This window comes from Canis lupus, chromosome X (assembly GCF_011100685.1).
Source record: "Canis lupus familiaris isolate Mischka breed German Shepherd chromosome X, alternate assembly UU_Cfam_GSD_1.0, whole genome shotgun sequence".
NCBI classification, from domain to species: Eukaryota; Metazoa; Chordata; class Mammalia; order Carnivora; family Canidae; genus Canis; species Canis lupus.
In genome coordinates this window covers 60,278,336-60,295,560 of record NC_049260.1, presented here as the reverse complement: position 1 = coordinate 60,295,560, position 17,225 = coordinate 60,278,336, and the positions used below count along the sequence as shown (strand labels likewise).

Here is a 17,225-nt window from a genome sequence, read left to right as displayed (position 1 = left end):
CTTTCTGGTAGCTGACTTAAGGAAGGTCCCTCCACTCTGCAGTTTATCTTCTGATATATTGCCCTGAATTTACGTTTCTGCACCTCCTACCTTACAAAAAGTTATTGCTTTTCTATTTGTAGAATTACAGCAATTCTTTTCTTAGAGCTCTGGTTGATTTTGCAGGTGTTCAGAATGATCTGATAACTACTTTGCTGAATTCCAGGGACCAGAGAAAATTAGAGTCCCCTACTCCTCTGCCATCTTAACTCCCCCTGGCTATGAGAAGTTTTAAATAAGACTTGTCATATATGAGATCTAGAGTAATTAGTGAAATAAAAGCTAAACTTGAGCTAGCTTTGCAATGTCATGGTCAATGCTAACCTCTTAGAATATAGAAAATGGGTAGTAACCAAGTAGGTTTTGTATTTTTTTATTGTATTAAACTATGTATAATACAAATGTTACCATTTTAACCAGTTTTAACTCTACAATTTATCAAATAACTTTTTAAAAAAGATTTTATTTATTTATTTGAGAGAGAGAGAGAGAGAGAGAGAGAGTGCACAAACAGGGAGACCAACAGGTAGAGGGAGAGAGCTAACAGGCTCCATGAGCAGGGAGCCCAGTGTGGGGCTCAATCCCAGGACCCTGGGACCGTGACCCAAGCCGAAGGCAGACACCTGACTGACTGAGCCACTCAGGCGCCCTCAAGTAACTTTTTAAATCGCATTGTGAATCCCACCATTATGCCACATTGTGCTTCTAAGTGTAACTAGGTCTGTCTGCCCTCTTGTTTCCTGACTTAGTGGAAAATCTTCTTGTGCATAGCTTAACCCTTTTCCTGTATTCTGGATTCCATACCCATTGGCTCCATCAATCGTGACTTCTTGCACCTGTATTTTTAAAATTAAGGGGGTTTTATTTTAGAGCAGCTTAAGGTTCACAGAAGATTTTTTTTTAATTTTTTTTTAAATTTATTTATGATAGTCACACAGAGAGAAAGAGAGGCAGAGACACAGGCAGAGGGAGAAGCAGGCTCCACGCACCGGGAGCCCGACGTGGGATTCGATCCCGGGTCTCCAGGATTGCGCCCTGGGCCAAAGGCAGGTGCTAAACCGCTGCGCCACCCAGGGATCCCAAGAATTTTTTTTTAATAAATTAATTTTTTATTGGTGTTCAATTTACCAACATACAGAATAACACCCAGTGCTCATCCCGTCAAGTGTCCCCCTCAGTGCCCGTCACCCATTCACCCCCACCCCCCACCCTCCTCCCCTCCCACCACCCCTAGTTGGTTTCCCAGAGTTAGGAGTCTTTATGTTCTGTCTCCCTTTCTGATATTGCCCACACATTTCTTCTCCCTTCCCTTATATTCCCTTTCACTATCATTTATATTCCCCAAATGAATGAGAACATATAATGTTTGTCCTTCTCCTATTGACTTACTTCACTCAGCATAATACCCTCCAGTTCCATCCACATCGAAGCAAATGGTGGGTATTTGTCGTTTCTAATGGCTGAGTAATATTCCATTGTATACATAAACCACATCTTCTTTATCCATTCATCTTTCGATGGACACCGAGGCTCCTTCCACAGTTTGGCTATTGTGGACATTGCTGCTATAAACATCGGGGTGCAGGTGTCCCGGCGTTTCATTGCATCTGAATCTTTGGGGTAAATCCCCAACAGTGCAATTGCTGGGTCGTAGGGCAGATCTATTTTTAACTCTTTGAGGAACCTCCATACAGTTTTCCAGAGTGGCTGCACCAGTTCACATTCCTACCAACAGTGTAAGAGGGTTCCCTTTTCTCCGCATCCTCTCCAACATTTTTCACAGAAGAATTTAGGGGCAGATATGATTTCCCTCATGCCCCCTGCCCCCACACATAGTGTCTCCCATTATCAACATTCACCACCAAAGTAGTACGTTTGTTACAGTTGGTGAACCTGCATAGACACATCATAATAACTCAAAGTACATGGTTTACATCAGTATTCACTCTTGTTGTATATTCTTTAGTTTAGACAAATATATGATACACGTCCATCAGCATGGTATTATAAAGAGTATATTCACTGCCCTAAAAATCCTCCATACCCTGTCAATTCATCCCTCTCCCCAACCCTTTGTAACCACTGATGTTTTTACCATTTCCATGTTTTACCTTTTCTAGAATGTCATATGTTAGAATCATGCAGTATATAGACTTTTCAGGTTGATTTCCTTCACTTAAAAATAGTATTTAAAGGATTACCATGTCTTTTCATGACTTGATAGCTCATTTTTTTGTTTTGCTGAATCATATTCTATCGTCTGGATGTATCAGAGTTTCTTTATACATTTCATGTATTGAAAGACATCCTGATTGCCTCCAAATTTTAGCAATTATGAATAAAGCTCCTCATAAACATCCATGTGTTGTTTTTGTGCAGACATAAGTTTCTAACTCCTTTGGGTAAATATCAAGGAGTATGATTGCTGGATCATATGGTAAGAGTATGTTTCGTTTTGTAAGAAACTGCCAAACAGTATTCCAGAGTGCCTGGATCATTTCTCATTTCCAAAAGCAATGAATGAGATTCTCAGTTGCTCCAGGTACTCAGCGGTATGTGGTGTCAGTGTTCTGCGTTTTGACCATTTTAATAGTTGTATAATGGTATCTGATTACACATCATGTAGAGCATCTTTTTTTTTTAATAGGTAAAGAAGACTTTCTTCTTTTCAAATTTTTATTTAAATTCTAGTTAACATACAGTGAAATATTAGTTTCAGGAGTAGAATTCATTGATTCATCATTATGTGCAACACCTAATGTTTCTCATATAACAAATGCCCTCCTTATACTCATCACCTATCTAACCCATCCACCCTACCTCCTTCCATCAACCATCAGTTTATTCTCTCTCCTTTCTTAATATTTATTTGTTTATTTATGAGGGAGAGAGAGAGAAAGAGAGCGCACAAACACAGAGGGAGAGGGAGAAGCATTTAAAATTTTTTTAAAAAGAGTTAATTGCTATACATACCTTATCATGGATCTATCCCTCAAACAAGGCTTCATATAAAAAGCAAATTGTAAAATAATATAGTTAATATGAGACCATCTGTGTTAAAGCAGACAGAAGGTCGGGACACCTGGGTGGCTTAGCAGTTGAGCATCTGCCTTCGGCTCAGGGCATGATCCTGGAGTCCCAGATCAAGTCCCACATTGGGCTTCCTGCAGGGAGCCTGCTTCTCCCTCTGCCTGTGTCTCTGCCTCTCTCTCTCTGTCTCTCATGAATAAATAAATAAAATCTTTAAAAAAAAAGCCGACAGAAGGCAATATTGTGTTTTCTGTTGATGTACACACATTTAAATGAATAAATTTAAAAAGATCTAGAAATAATAATAGTGGCTGCTAGAATTGACTTCAGTTGGTCCTTATAACCCTGTAATTTTTAAAATTTCACAAGGGATATGGGTTCATATATTACCTAGATTTTTATACATTTTTTTTAAATCTAAAAGTGGTATAGTTAAATATTGAAGATTTTGGTTTAGGGGCACCTGGCTGGCTCAGTTGGAAGAACATGTGACTTTTGATCTCAGGATCATGAGTTCGAGAGCCCCTACATTGGGTGTAGAGATTACATACATATATACATAAAATTTTTTTTAAAAGATTTCATCTTAAAATTTGGGCAGCAGTTTGGTGGAGTAAACACTGTCCACCATCTGATTCTTAGCTTTTCATATTCAAAAATTGAATTTTTAACAATGTAGCCATAATTTATCTAGTTCTGGAGATCTTGTGTACACTCACCAAACTAAAAACTAAAAATCCGTGGACATTGGTAACTAAAGGACTCATTTATTAATTCATTAATTTGCCATATTATACTGCCAAGGAGACCTAAATAATCATATCCATTAATCACCATACCCTACTTCCTTATGGGAAAGTCTAAACAATTACTGTTAGAAGGTTCTATTATGAGTATAAAATCAAAGCAAGGGAGTTGGAATGTTTTATTGTTTGATGTCTTTAAATTATAATTGTCTTATACAAGCTAATCTCCTTTACAGGGTTACCTGTTGAAGGGACTTGAATATTTGCATCTGTTGGTCAGCATCTTTTCCCAGAGTTAGGCTTTCTATTTTCTGCAAGTGTTACAGTTATGTCAGGAAAGATATAATGCAGATAAATTAGTTATGGTTTCTTTTCTTTAAGATTTTATTTATTTATTCATAAGAGACACAGAAAGAGAGAGAAAGGCAGAGACACAGGCAGAGGGAGAAGTAGGCTCCTAGCAAGGAGCCCGATGCTGGACTCAATCACAGAACTCCAGGATCATGCCCTGAACCAAAGGCAGATGCTCAACTGCTGAGCGATCCAGGCACCCCAGTTATGGTTTCTTTACCTTAGTAATTCCAGCGTTGTCTTCTTTAAGCATACTATGGTCTCATTGTAGAGAATTGAAAAATGTGATACTTAACCAGTAAACACTTATTATTCTTTTAGAATTAACTGTTCCTGCATATGACTACCATTTTTATTGATTTTCACTGCAATTTTAGAGAATTATGTTGTTTACTCAAAACAGAATGTACCCTATTTGGAGCTTACTTCAGCTACAAAAGGCAATTATAGTTCTTGCAAATGTATTCTTTTTGCATAATTTCTGAACAGATTACAATGTTTTTTATATGGGAGATTATCCATTCTAAGGGAGTAAAGTGTAGGTTTCTTAGCTAGGAATAAATATTTGGTCAATAAAATGTATAAATTAAGGTCAGTGGCAGCCTTGGGTTTGAATCTTAAGTTTGCCACTTAACCGCTTTCCTTAGGCAAATCACTTAACCTGCCTAACCCTGAGCTTCCTCACCTTTCTAAAATGCCTAAAATTCAAGTTAATATTTACTGTTGAGATTATTTTCTTGATAACTTATATTTTCATGGACTTCTTTCTTTTTCCAGCTAAACATGAATTCAGCTCCAACTTTCATCAACTTCCCTGCCAAAGGGAAACCCAAGCGAGGTGATACATATGAGTTGCAGGTGCGTGGTTTTTCAGCTGAACAGATTGCTCGGTGGATTGCTGACAGAACTGATGTCAACGTAAGTTTCCCTACTTTGTAGAAAGTTACTTTTCCATTATCCACTTCCATTCTTACTAGGAGGTCCTAATTGGTCTCGTCCCCATATCACTGAGGTGGTAATAGTTTGGCAGACCCTTCATAAATAGCATTTAACAGAATCATCCTGATTATAAAACATCTTCTATTACCTTATTGAATTTAATATGGAAACCACTCCTTTGACCTTATTTATTAATAAGTCCATAGACTATCTAGGGGTACTTGGCAAATACTTATTAATCTAAAATATTTTATGTTATAAACAAAATATTATATTTATCCCATCCCATTTTAGGATACATTATAGACTATTTTGATTAGGATGAAAAGAAAAAACTAAAATTTTCCCTGAAAGTATAACCATACTAATTTTTTTGAAGTATTTATCTATTTATTTATTTTTAAAAGATTTCACTTGTTTATTCATGAGAGACACACAAGAGAGGCAGAGACACAGGCAGAGGGAGAAGCAGGCTCCTCGAGGGGAGCCTGATGTGGGACCCGATCCTGAGACTCCAGGACCACGCCCTGAGCCGAAGACAGACACTCAACCACTGAGCCACCCAGGCACCCCTGAGGTTTTTATTTAAATTTTAGTTAACATACAGTGTAATATTAGTTTCAGCTATAAAATATAATGATTTAACATTTCCCCAGTGCTCATGACAACAATAACCACATTAATTTTGATTACTTTCATTTCAAATTGGTTTGACCTATATAATTAATAAGTAAATTTTATACATAAAACATTTTTTCTTTCCTTTCCATTAGATTAGAGTAATTAGACCTCCAAATTATGCTGGTCCTCTTATGTTGGGATTGCTTTTGGCTGTTATTGGTGGACTGGTGTATCTTCGAAGAAGCAGTATGGAATTTCTCTTTAATAAAACTGGATGGGCTTTTGCAGCTTTGGTGAGTGAATTTTTTTTTCAATTTTTAAAAAGATTTTATTTATTTACTTGAGAGAGAGAGTATGTGCAGACAGAGGGAAAGGGAAGGGACATAGGGAGAGGGAGAAGCAGACTCCCCATGATCAGGGAGCCTGATGCAGGGCTTGATTCTAGGACCCGGGGATCATGACCTGAACTGAAGGCAGATGCTTAAACTACTGAGCCACTTAGGTACCCCAGCATGTGAATTTTAATAATTTTTAAGATTTTATTTATTATTTGAGAGAGAGCAAGAGTGATAGAGCATAAGCAGGGGAGTGGCAGAGGGAGAGGGAGAAGCAGGATCCCTGCTGAGCACAGAGCCTGATGTGGGGCTCTATCCTGGGACCCTGGGATCATGACCTGAGCCGAAGGCAGACATTTAACCAGCTGAGCCATCTGGATGCCCCATGAGTGAATTTTAGAACAAAAATTGTTTACATGTATATAATGTTGTATGTCAAATGTATAAAAATTAACATTTTATAAGTTTAAAATAAATAAGATGTATTTTATTTATTTTATTTTATTTTTTTTTTTTTTTTAAAGATTTTATTTTTTTTTATTTATTCATGATAATCACAGAGAGAGAGAGAGAGAGAGAGGCAGAGACACAGGCAGAGGGAGAAGCAGGCTCCATGCACCGGGAGCCCGACGTGGGATTCGATCCCGGGTCTCCGGGATCGGCCCTGGGCCAAAGGCAGGCGCCAAACCACTGCGCCACCCAGGGATCCCAAGATGTATTTTAAATAACAGCATCCCTATATTTGATTTTTTTTCAATAAAATTTACACATTTCTCAGGAATACTGTCTTGTGTAAAGCAAGACAAAAGTGTTTCAAATACTGATACAGAAAACTATTTAGGAGATAAATTATTTAAAGAACTATGATAATTTAAATAATTCTGTATTTAGATAAGTAGTAAAAAAAACAATGATTTTTAGATACTTTGTAATATATCTAGAAAGATAACAAGCTCAGAAAATAAACCACCAAGGGCCTGGGTGGCTCAGAGGTTTGGCGCCTGCCTTCGGCCCAGGGCGTGATCCTGGAGTCCTGGGATCGGGTTCCACGTCAGGCTCCCTGCATAGAGCCTGCTTCTCACTCTGCCTGTGTCTCTGCCTCTCTTTTGCTCTGTGTCGAATGAATGAATGAATGAATGAATGAATGAATAAATAAATAAATAAATAAGTAATTTGCATACAATATTGTACTGTTAGGTAACATTTTGTTTTATTTCTTACCTGTAAGAAGGGATTTTATATGGTTTTATTTCTTTTTTTAAGATTTTATTTATTTATTCATGAGAGGCACACACGAGAGAGAGAGAGAGAGAGAGAGAGAGAGAGAGAGAAAGAAAGAAAGGGGACTTGATCTTGTGTCTCCAGAATCACACCCTGGCTGAAGGTGGCGCTGAGCCACTGGGGCTGCCCTATGTTTTTATTTCATGCCTTAAAATCAGTCTGTTTCCTCCATTATTTTATTAGGATGGCCAGAGTTTGGAGGAACTCGTTGTACTCCATTTTGGTTCAACCTAAATGATAGAATGTCACCCCTAAGAAAATAGGCAGTTCTTTTGAGAATAATCTTCTTAAAGGCTTTTCAGTTTTTAATTTTTAAACATCTGTCAGTTTATTTGTAATTTTAAAAAAGGGTTTTCCTTTCAGAGTAAATACTACTGATTGTTGTGAAATATAAACCTTAATAAAAAATTATTCATCTGAAAAAAAATTTTGGCTCATGTATTACTTGAACAGACGTACTTTTCATAAACTTGTTAGTCTAATCAGTATAGGAGTGGCTGAACCATGTCATATAAGTATTTCCTTACTTTTGTGTCCTAGTGCTTTGTGCTTGCTATGACATCTGGTCAAATGTGGAACCATATAAGAGGACCACCATATGCTCATAAAAATCCCCACACAGGACATGTGGTAAGGAAAGTCTAGAATTTCTTTCTATTATATTCCAAAGTTAACCTTAATAATTATTATTTTGTGACACCATTGCCAAGATATAAAGGAACTAGGTTTAGTTTTGACTTTTCAATTCTCTTGGATAATGAGCTTCACTTACTGAAATGTGCTCTTAAAAGTGGAAGGTTCCTTACCTAAAGACTCACATTTGGTGAGTCCTTTTGACTAAGCTGGCTAAGAATGAAAGTCTGCCTTGAACTAAATAGAATAATTGCTCAAGTACTTGAGCATCTACTGTTTCTAGGCACTGGGCTAAGTATTATTATGGTGATAAACAAGAAAAATCTTTGTCTTCATGGACTTTACATTATTATACTTGTACACTGAAATACTAGGTTTCTCATTATATTCTGTTGTTGAAAACATAGTATAAATACAATGAAAAGATGAATAATAAATGACACAAGTAGTGTTTATTTTGTCCATTTTATTTATTGATGAATGCCACAGACCCAATGTCTATATATTTCAGGTTAATTAATAATTTACTAGGGCTTGAAAATAGCCCATTTTAGGATTTTGAATGAAATTCAAAATTTCATTCAAATTCAAATTTTTGAATACCAAAAGTTAATATGTATTTAAAGATTCAATTTTGTCTTTTTTCTTCCCTCCAGAATTATATCCATGGAAGCAGTCAAGCCCAGTTTGTAGCTGAAACACACATTGTTCTTCTTTTTAGTATCCTCTTTTTATAATAAGTCCTTAGTGCTGCATTTTAATTTATCTGTTTTCTCACATTCTCATATTTTCTCTACAGTGATTGAGGCTGCTCTCTTATTAATGCAAGTTGTAGTATCTTTAGAATCATATTTCTATGTCATCTATCTTAGTATAATCAGCTGAACACCACCAGAGACAAACCTGCAGTCTAATAAAGCCAGGTTTATTGATCATTTCTGCAAGGAAGACTGCACACCGAAGAACCATGGGACATCTTACCTAAGGAAAGATAGAGTTATTATAAAATTTGGAGGAAGGGTGAAGCTTAGGTAAAATGTAAATGAAGCAATGTTTTAATAAACTTAAAGAAAAACAACCAGGCTAAGTGAAAAGGGATCAGCATTGGGTCTGGACTGAAGTGGACACAGGGTTCTGTTTCTTGAAAACTATACAAAATTCAAATGAATATGGGATTTTGTCTTCACAAACTTTATATGAAGCTCTGTACTTTAGTTGTAAATCAGGACTATTTAGAAATTCTACTTGCATGTTGAATGACTTAGATCCTCCAGGCAAGAATGGATTGTTTCCTTCTTAGTAATATAATTTGAATCAGTCTACAATTTTAGACATCTTACTCATTATTGAATAAGAAAACAGTAGTTACTCAAAGACAGGAGTTATTTTGACATTTTACAGCTGCAGCATGTCCTAAGTAGAAATATTATTTCCTGTAAAATTTGTAGCTGCTTTTTATGTGTTGTCCCATTCTCTTGAATGGCAGGGCTGATTGTTACTTTCTCACATTTGAAAATTGATGCCTCTGTAAGCTGCAAGGATAGTTAACAGTAACATCAGATAAGGAAGAGTCTAAATTTCATAGTATTACTGAACACAGTTTCTCTCTCCTCTCCCAAATATATAAGCAGTGATTCTCTAGAACAAACCAACAAGTTAAACAAATGTAACGATTCTAGATTTCTAGAATTGTACTTCTCGCCAAGGGGTACTAACAGTGACATATTGGAATTAGTTGTAGCCCAAGCTGTTTATTATTATCTATCTAATAATAAATATTCCCTATGATGAGAAGTTAAACTGGAAGAAAAATATTCAACCATATGTTCTTTCAAATCCTAAAATTTATTTCTTATTCAGAATAGCTTATTTAAACTAAAAAAAAGTTCATCCACTTCTCCCATCCCTTACTGCTCTGCTCTGGCAACAACCCATCTGTTATCTATATGTATGAGTGTGTGTGTGTGTGTGTGTGTGTGTGTGTGTGTGTCTGTGAAATTTGTTTTCAGATTCCACATATAAGAGAGATCATACAAATTTGTCTTTCTCCATCTTACTTATTTCAAATTATTTCAAAATTTAAGTTGAAAAAGCTTATTTATTGTTTGGTGTATTAACTGTTATAACTTGGAAATTTTTCAGTGTCTGGAAATGGTCTCAATGGTTTGAAATTGAACAATGTAGCAAAAGAGCAGATATAATTATAAAACAATAAGTTATCTGTGGTTTATTGTTCTGTAGCTTTGTCCTAATTTTTCCAAAAAAAACTTGTATTTCTCCTTCATTTTTAAGAATATTTTACCATGTATAGATTTCTAGATTTCTTTAAGCACTTTGGAATTGTTATTTCATTGTCTTTTACTTCCATAGTTTCTGGGAAAAATCAGATTTAATTCTTATTGTTCTTTGAAGGCAGTGTATCTTTTATTCTCTGATGGATTTTAAGACTTTTTTCCTAATATTTTTATTTATATTGCTTCTATTTTCTGGGTGGCAGAATTTCCTAAATCTGTGGGTCAGTACTCTTAATTCATTTTGGTAAATGTTTGGTTACTGTCTCTTCAGTATTGTTTTTCTCCTATTTTCTCCATCCTCCCCATCCATGGCTTTCAACTGAGAGCCACTGTATGAACCTTGTCATTCTTTCTGGTAGAACCTGAACCTTAATCATTGTCTCCTTAACACTGTAGGACTGCCAAAATTCTCTCCTAAGTTTTGTCCTAAATTTTTAAGTATAATTATACAAGAAGTTTAAGACATTGAAATATTCTTACTTTTTCCTTCTGTCTAAAGGTTAAACATTATTTAAGATTTCACATACATTTGGAACAGATAGCAAGCCTATTGAAATACAGCATTTCTGTCCTTTCCAAGTGTTAATTTAGATTCCAGTTAACATACAGTGTAAATTTAGTTTCATGTTTAGAATTTAGTGATTCAACACTTATATTCAACACCTGGTGCTCATCACAAGTGCTCTCCTTAATACCCATCACCTATTTCACCCATCCCCCCATCCACCTCCCTTCTGGTAACCATCGGTTTGCTCTCTATAGTTAAGAGCCTGCTTCTTGGTTTACCTCTCCCCCCCATTTTCATTTCTTTTGTTTCTTAAATTCCATATATGAGTGAAATGATATGATATTTGTCTTTCTCTGGATGATGACTTATTTTGCTTGGCATAATACTCTCTAGGTCCATCCACATCGTTGCAAATGAAAGATTTCATTTTTTTAATAACTGGATAATATTCCATTATATATATAAGCTACTTCTATATCCATTCATTAGTCAATGAACATTTAGGTTCTTTCCACAGTTTGGCTATTGTTGATAATGCTGCTATAAATATTGGGGCACATGTATTCCTTCAAATCAATATATTTTTTTTTTATCCTTTGGGTAAATACCTAGTAGTGCAATTGCTGCATCGTAGGGTAGTTATATTTATAGTTTTTTCAGGAACTCCATACTATTTTCCAGAGTGGCTGCACCAATTTGCACTCTCACCAACAGTGTAGAAGGGTTCCCTTTTCTCCATACCTCCATTCCCTTTCACCAACACCTGTTGTTTCTTGTGTTGTTAATGTTAGCCATTCTGACTAGTGTAAGGTGTTATATTCCATTGTAGGGGTTTTTTAATTAATTTATTTATTTATTCATGAGAGACACACAGAGAGGCAGAGACACAGGCAGAGGGAGAAGCAGGCTCCCCTCAGTGAGCCTGATGTGGGACTCGATCCCAGGACCCCGGGATCATGACCCGAGCCAAAGACAGACACTCAACTGCTGAGCCATCCAGGCATCCCTATTTCATTGTAGTTCTGATGTGCATTTCCCTATGAGTGATGTTTTTTTTTTTTCTTTTTTTTTCACATTTTTTTTTTATTGGTGTTCAATTTACTAACATACAGAATAATACCCAGTGCCCGTCACCCATTCACTCCCACCCCCCGCCCTCCTCCCCTTCTACCACCCCTAGTTCGTTTCCCAGAGTTAGCAGTCTTTACGTTCTGTCTCCCTTTCTGATATTTCCCACACATTTCTTCTCCCTTCCCTTATTTTCCCTTTCACTATTATTTATATTCCCCAAATGAATGAGAACATATAATGTTTGTCCTTCCCTATGAGTGATGTTGAGCATATTTTCATGTGTCTGCTGGCCATCTGTAGGTCTTCTTTGGAAAAATAGCTATTTGTGTCTTCTGCCCATTTTTTAACTGGATTGTTTGATTTTGGATGTTGTGTTTTATAAATTCTTTATATATTTTGGATACTAACCCTTTATTAGATATGTCATTTGCAAGTATCTTCTCCCACTCCATAAAGTGCCCCTTTTTGAAACATTTATTTAGTTTTTAGAGAGAGAGCATGAGTGAGGGAGGGAGAGAGAGAAAGAGAAGCAACTCACTGCTAAGTACGAAGCCTGATGTGGGACTTGATCCCACGACACAGAGATTATGACCTGAGCCAAAATCAGGAGTTGGACACTTAACAAACTGAGCCACCCAACCACTCTTGTAGATTGCCTTTTAATTTTGTTGATTGTTTCTTTTGCTGTGCAAAAGCTTTTTATCTTGATAAAGTCCCAATAGTTTATTTTTGGAAATACAACTTTTCTTGTAAGTTTGGTCAATCATATGCAAAATGGGGATTTTTTTTTTAGGGTGATATTTTCCCCCTTATTTTGTTTTTGATTTCTTCGTAGTGGTTAGGAAGGCTTGCGTAATACTTTCTGAGCAATTATTTTGCTAGATTCTGTGAATGCATGATTTGTCTAAGGAGCTTATAGTGTTGGGATAAATAGAGATTTACAAGTTATAAGATACTGCCTTAAATACTGTGTACTTGGGCAGCCTGGGTGGCTCAGCAGTTTAGCACCACCTTCAGCCCAGGGCCTGATCCTGGACACCCCGGATCGAGTCCCATGTCGGGCTCCCTGCATGGAGCCTGCTTCTCCCTCTACCTGTGTCTCTGCCTCTCTCTCTCTCTCTCTCTCTCTCTGTCTCATGAATAAATAAATAAAACCTTTAAAAATAAATAAATACTGTGTACTGGGTATGATGGTGAGATGATAAATAAAGCTATTTAACTTTGTTAGAGGTAGGAAACTTTATGGAAGACTAAAAATCCCTTATTTTTTAAATGGTCACAAAGCCTAAAGACTCAAAACTCAAAAGTTACCATGTTGATAAGAACTAATAGAATGATACTGCTACTAGCTAGTAGTTATGAGTTTGGAAAATATCCACATATTTATCATTATTTTAACATTGTATAATTTACTACATGATTAATAAAGCAAATTATATGAGTTGCCTGATCCACTAAGCAACTTAAAATTATATTTTAAACATTTTTCTTTGATTACTGTATTCATGCAAAAATGTTCACAATTCATAAGTGCAGTGTATAGTTTGATAAATTTTCAGAAAGTGAACACAGGGATCCCTGGGTGGCTCAGCGGTTTAGCGTCTGCCTTCAGCCCAGGGCATGATCCTGGAGTCCCGGGATCAAGTCCCACGTCGGGCTCCCTGCATGGAGCCTGCTTCTCCCTCTGCCTGTGTCTCTGCCTCTCTCTCTCTGTGTGTGTCTCTCATGAATAAATAAATAAAATCCTTAAAAAAAAAAAGAAAGTGGGGATCCCTGGGTGGCGCAGCGGTTTGGCGCCTGCCTTTGGCCCAGGGCGCGATCCTGGAGACCCGGGATCGAGTCCCACATCGGGCTCCCGGTGCTTGGAGCCTGCTTCTCCCTCTGCCTGTGTCTCTGCCTCTCTCTCTCTCTCCGTGTGACTATCATGAATAAATAAAAAAAAAAAAAAGAAAGTGAACACAACTCTGTAACCAGCACTCAGTTGATGAATTAAAACTTTACTCATATCCCAAAGCATCTCCAATCTCATGACTCCCTCCTGATTGCTAACTTCCTACCCAAAGGTAACTACTTTCCTGATGGCTAACGATATGAATTAGTTTTACTTATTTTTTAACTTTACACAAATGGGATTATACATTAAATATATTTAAGTTAAAAAAATAAAACAGCAGATTAGAAAATTTTCACTCATGATCTAAAACCCTAATATTAGAATCTAGGTTTATTTTTGCATATTCACTTCCATTTGCTTGGTTGTTTTGGAGGGGTGTTCCTTTGTTTGTAGTTATAGACATACTTAGTATGCAGTTTGGTTTATTAATATAGGCATTTTCTTTTTCTTTTTTAAAGATTTTATTTATTTGAGAGAGAGTGAGCACAAGCTGAGGGAGGGGCAGTGGAAGAGGAAACCTTACTCAGGGCTTGATCCCCGGACCCTGAGATTATGACCTGAGCTAACGGCAGACACTTAACTGACTGATCCGCCCAGATGCCCCCTCATAAGCATTTTCTATGTAGTTGTATGGCCTTTATAGTTACAAAAGTTGCATGAGAATTACAGGTAAATAAAATAAAGGCAAGGAAAAGGAAAAATAGTGATCATTCTTAATATTTATAGAATGGGTATATCATAATTCAATTATTATTTTATCGTTGAATGTTGCAAAGAATGTTTACTTGCATATAAAAGTAATTTGGCATATCTTCAAATTCCCAGAAGTAAGGTTTGAAGCAAGGTGTACAAATCTGTCAGTTTTTCTTGTCTGTTTTTTTGGAAAACAGTCCAAACTGTTTTCCAAAAGGTTTTGGCGTAAAAAAAAAAAAGGAAGGAGGATTGCTGTCAAAATATGCGCACTGATAGCTCCAACAAATCTATCATTATGTATTCTCATTTTTTAAAACTAATTCAGTAGGCAAAGAAATTTTAGGTCATTGTTTAAATTACTTTGGACAATAATAAAGTACATAATTGAAACATTTTCCCACAATTTTGGAATTATGCCTCATTTTATGCAATTATCTTTGCTTTCATCTTATTAAATATACTTTAATTCTACTAGCTCTTTTAATAGCATACTTCTTATATGTAATAGAATACTACTTACTCTAGTTTCTATTCAGTTCTCCCATAGTAACATTTAATCATGATTAGGTATTTATTATTTATTTCATTACTGATATCCTTAACTAGATTGTAAATTTGTCCAAGGAAGTGTCTGTCTTTTGTACAGCTTTTAAATTCCAACAGCTAATAGTGCCTGCCAGGTAATAGTGTCAGTAAAAGTTTAAAGAGTCAGTAAATGGGCGCCTGGATGGCTCAGTCAATTAAGGGTCCAACTATTGCCTTTGGCTGAGGTTGTGATCACAGGGTCCTGATATTGAGCCCTGGGTCGGGCTCCATGCTCAGCACGGAGTCTGCCTGAGGTCCTCTTCTTCTCCTTCTCCCACTGCCAGCCCCCACTCTTTCTCTTCTCTCAAATAAATAAATAAAATCTTTTAAAAATAAAATGAAACAATGCATATACTAGTAAATCACAGCTCTTGTTAACTGAGAACACACAAAGACATTGGTGGTATATTGCAGGATAGAAAGCTCATTCTAAGAAAACGTATATGGAGCACCTGGGTGGCTCAGTCGGTTAGGTGTCTGCCTTCAGCTCAGGTTGTGATCCTGGGGTCCTGGAATTGAGTCTTACATCGGGCTCCCTAATGGGAGCCTGCTTCTCCCTCTGCCTGTGTTTCTGCCTCTCTCTCTCTCTGTCTCTCATGAATAAATAAAATCTTAAAAAAAAAATACCCTGTAACAAAAGCCTATAGAAATGATCAATCTTTACATGTATCTGGATATAAAGAACCTCAGTAAGAAAAAATAATCATTGGAGAAGACAACTTGTCTAAGCAACTAAAGGCATGATGAATGGGCATCATCCCTAAAAAAACGGCTATTGACAAGAGAGTACAAGATGGTAGTGAAGGGATAACTAGACAAGCTATACAGCCAATTATAAATACAGGCCTTACCTGAATACCTATTTTTCCCTTTCTGTTTAATCATACTCACATGAAGTAGCCTACAATGTGCATGAGTGTATGCAGAATTGATTTGGGCATTTTTTTTTAATTTATTTATGATAGTCACAGAGAGAGAGAGAGAGAGAGGCAGAGACATAGGCAGAGGGAGAAGCAGGCTCCATGCACTGGGAGCCCGATGTGGGATTCGATCCCGGGTCTCCAGGATCGCGCCCTGGGCCAAAGGCAGGCGCCAAACCGCTGCGCCACCCAGGGATCCCGATTTGGGCATTTTTAACTGCTGTTTGTATTTACTAAACTGCAGTGTGAATCTCTTTTCTACTAGAACACATTATATTTACTTTAAAATTCAACTCTGCTTATTTTAGCATTCAACCATGCCATGTTTAACTTATTTGCATGAGCAGGTATGTTTTGTATTTTTTAAAAAGATTTTATTTATTTATTCATGAGAGACATAGGGAGAGAGGCAGAGACACAGGCAGAGAGAGAAGCAGGCTCCATGCAGGGAGCCCGACGTGGGACTCCATCCTGGGTCTCCAGGATCAGGCCCTGGGCTGAAGGCTGCGCTAAACCACTGAGCCCCCCGGGCTGCCCTATTTTGTATTTATGTAGTTCCCATATTAAGGTGAATAAAAGTGAGGTAATGACATAATAGGATTCTCTTTTTTATTAGAATAGGACAAACTTAAGTAGTTTAGTAGTAATTTGTGCTTTAGAGGTTGATTGTTGACATTTTGGAGAATTTTTGAAAAATTACTTTTTTTTGAAAAGTTATTTTTAAAATAAAAATTAGTTGCTGTTCTTTCCAAATGGTGCACATTTCAAGTGTATTATGGAGGGTGGTTGAATATTCAAAAAGGATGTTTTAAAATTTATTAGGGCACCTGGGTGATGGAGTTGGTTAAGTGTCCAACTCTTGATTTCCGCTCAGGTCTTGATCTCAGGGTTATGAGTTCAAGCCCCACATTGGGTTCCATGCTGGGCATGGAACCTACTTAAAACAAAACAAAATAAAATAAAGTATATACAAGGCTGGAGCAATAGTTGAAAGAATGTCCAAGAAGGTTATTTCAAAGTACATGTCAGGAGAACTCATTTCATCTGTAAATTATAGTGGGACAGACATTTGTTTAAAATACTGATTTTCATTTGTATAAATGAAGTAATTTTCCAATCTTAATATTTTTTATTATACCTTCATAGTAAATAATTGTAATGCTGTATAGATACAAGATTCCCTATTTTATTTTTTAATCACCCATTTTTTATTAAAGTAAAATTCACATAACATAAAATTGTTTTAAAGAGCAATCCAGTGACATTTAATGCATTCATAAGGATT

General features: G+C 36.5%; 1 protein-coding gene across 2 annotated transcripts in view; it reads left to right on the top strand.

Moving 5' to 3' along the window:
* The window catches only part of MAGT1 (magnesium transporter 1), a 64,715-nt gene that overhangs the window by 33,864 nt on the left and 13,626 nt on the right, over positions 1–17,225 (top strand). For both annotated transcript variants that reach the window (XM_038587764.1, XM_038587763.1), the window contains exons 4-7: positions 4,944–5,084; positions 5,879–6,019; positions 7,883–7,972; positions 8,632–8,695. In XM_038587764.1, the coding sequence (XP_038443692.1) occupies positions 4,944–5,084; positions 5,879–6,019; positions 7,883–7,972; positions 8,632–8,695 (436 nt within the window). The remainder of the gene's footprint in view (positions 1–4,943; positions 5,085–5,878; positions 6,020–7,882; positions 7,973–8,631; positions 8,696–17,225) is intronic.